The sequence below is a fragment of the Marmota marmota genome, unplaced genomic scaffold, assembly GCF_001458135.2.
Source record: "Marmota marmota marmota unplaced genomic scaffold, marMar, whole genome shotgun sequence".
In the NCBI taxonomy this organism is placed as follows: domain Eukaryota; kingdom Metazoa; phylum Chordata; class Mammalia; order Rodentia; family Sciuridae; genus Marmota; species Marmota marmota.
Window position 1 is genome coordinate 19544578 of NW_026000241.1, and position 1980 is coordinate 19546557.

The 1980-nt window shown below is 36.4% G+C and overlaps 1 protein-coding gene across 1 annotated transcript; it reads left to right on the forward strand.

The window, feature by feature from the left end:
- Window positions 1-205: 205 nt before the first annotated feature.
- LOC107145611 (mitochondrial import inner membrane translocase subunit Tim8 A-like) lies at window positions 206-1378 on the forward strand. Its single transcript, XM_048795225.1, has one exon. It carries the CDS (start codon window positions 267-269, stop codon window positions 558-560), a length of 294 nt encoding a protein of 97 aa, XP_048651182.1. The 5' UTR covers window positions 206-266; the 3' UTR covers window positions 561-1378.
- Window positions 1379-1980: the final 602 nt, after the last annotated feature.

A 1980-nucleotide genomic window follows, 5' to 3' on the forward strand; every position in this document is an offset into this window, starting at 1 on the left:
AAAAAAAAAAAAAAAAAAAAAAAAAGAAAGAAAGAAAGAAAGAAAAACATTTTTCGTTGAGCATTGTAGCAGAGATTACTTGAACCCAGGAATTCAAGACCAGTATAGGTTTAGTCTCAAAAAGAAAGAAAAATAATAATTTATTAATGAGTATATTACTTTGATAGGTATTATTCTGATGTCAATAATTTTTATATTCAGCGATTAAAGTTTACTTATCATTGGAGTTGCCGCAGAGTTCCTGTCACAAGTGTGGTCACACTGGGATGGATTCCTTTTCTTCTTCCTTGGTGGCCAATTTGGACACAGTGGACCCAAAGTTGCAGCATTTCATTGAGGTGGAAACTCAGAAGCAGCGCTTCCAGCAGCTGGTGCACCAGATGACTGGACTTTGTTGGGAGAAATGCATGGACAAGCCTGGGCCAAAGTTGGACAGTCGGTCTGAGGCATGTTTTGTGAACTGCGTTGAACGCTTCATTGATACGAGCCAATTCATCTTGAATCGACTGGAACAGACCCAGAAATCCAAGCCAGTCTTCTCAGAAAGCTTTTCTGACTGATCTCAGCATTACCTTTTGGGAAAAAGAAGGTAGTTCAAGAAAGGAAGAGCTATTGATGGGATAGTTGAAGAATTGACTATGGGGCATTGGCCCCCCCCCCCCCGTCTTTTGCCACTTGTGGGATATCGTGTCACCTGAGAATAAACAAAGACCAATTGTTTTTTGTGGGGTTTGAGGGTCATATGTGTATTTGGTTGTGTTTTTTAATGTTAATCTTGTAAAAAAAATTGACAGAAAACTTAGATGCATATTACTGAATATAAGACTGCTTTTTCTCAAGGTCTCCTTAACAGCTATAATTTTGATAGTGGAATTGCTTTCTATAACTTGATGTTGGGATCTCATAAGTAAAAATCTCTATTTGTGTGAATTTATTTCATTTTTTAGGGAGATCTTTGTGTCTGAAAAGAGGGCAGCGGGAGAGTGTGATTTGGTACTTAATTTGGCCTCCTTGTCTAGTTTTTGACTACCAGTGCTGGAAAAAAAAAATCTTTAGAGTGTTTATACAGTACACTTCAGCTTTCTAGGTTGTGTCTCTCCCCTTTACTATGATTCACTTAAAAATATCTATATTAAAATATGGTCTCAAGGTAGTACAGGCAGCCTGAGAATCTAGAAGCCTTTAGTTATAAAGGAATCTGACCAGTAAACATGATTCTCATTACTAGACAACCACAGGAAGAAGTAAACCTAAAGGAAGAAGTAAACTTGTACTGTACATCAGGGTAAAAAAAAAAAAATTCAAAGATGGTGCCTAAAGAAATGATATCATTTAGCCCTGTCAGAAACTAATAACAGTTTTAAGTAGAGATGCATACCTGATGTTAATCATTATAGATTTAATTTACTGCATTCTTTTGACAGTTAAAATAAAAGTTTCTATTCTGAAAAAATAATGTACTTATTATAATTCTGCTGGATCTGTTTTGCTACTATTAATATTTTTTATATTTAAAAAATTAGGATTTTTGTGTCTATGTAAGTGAAGTTGCCATCTTAGTGGTTTCGCTTATTTGTTCATTTGTTTTACTATGGAGTTAGCCTTTCAGGCTGCTACAACAAAATACCACAGGCTGTGTAGTTTATAAATAACAGAAATTTATTTCTCACACTTCTGGAGGCCTGGTTCATAGGTGGCATCTTTTCACTGTGTTCTCATATGGTGGAAGGGACTTGCTAGCTTTCTGGAGTGTATTTTTCTCAGGACACTAATACCATTTGGAAGGGTTCTGCTCTCATTATCTAATCACCTCCCAGGGCCCCCCCTTTTTTAAATATTTTTTTAGTTATACATGGACACAATATCTTTATTTTGTTTATTATTATTATTTTTTTAATGTGGTGCTGAGGATTGAACTCAAGGTCTCTCATGTGCGAGGCAAGCGCTCTACCACTGAGCCACAGCCCCAGCCCCAAGGCC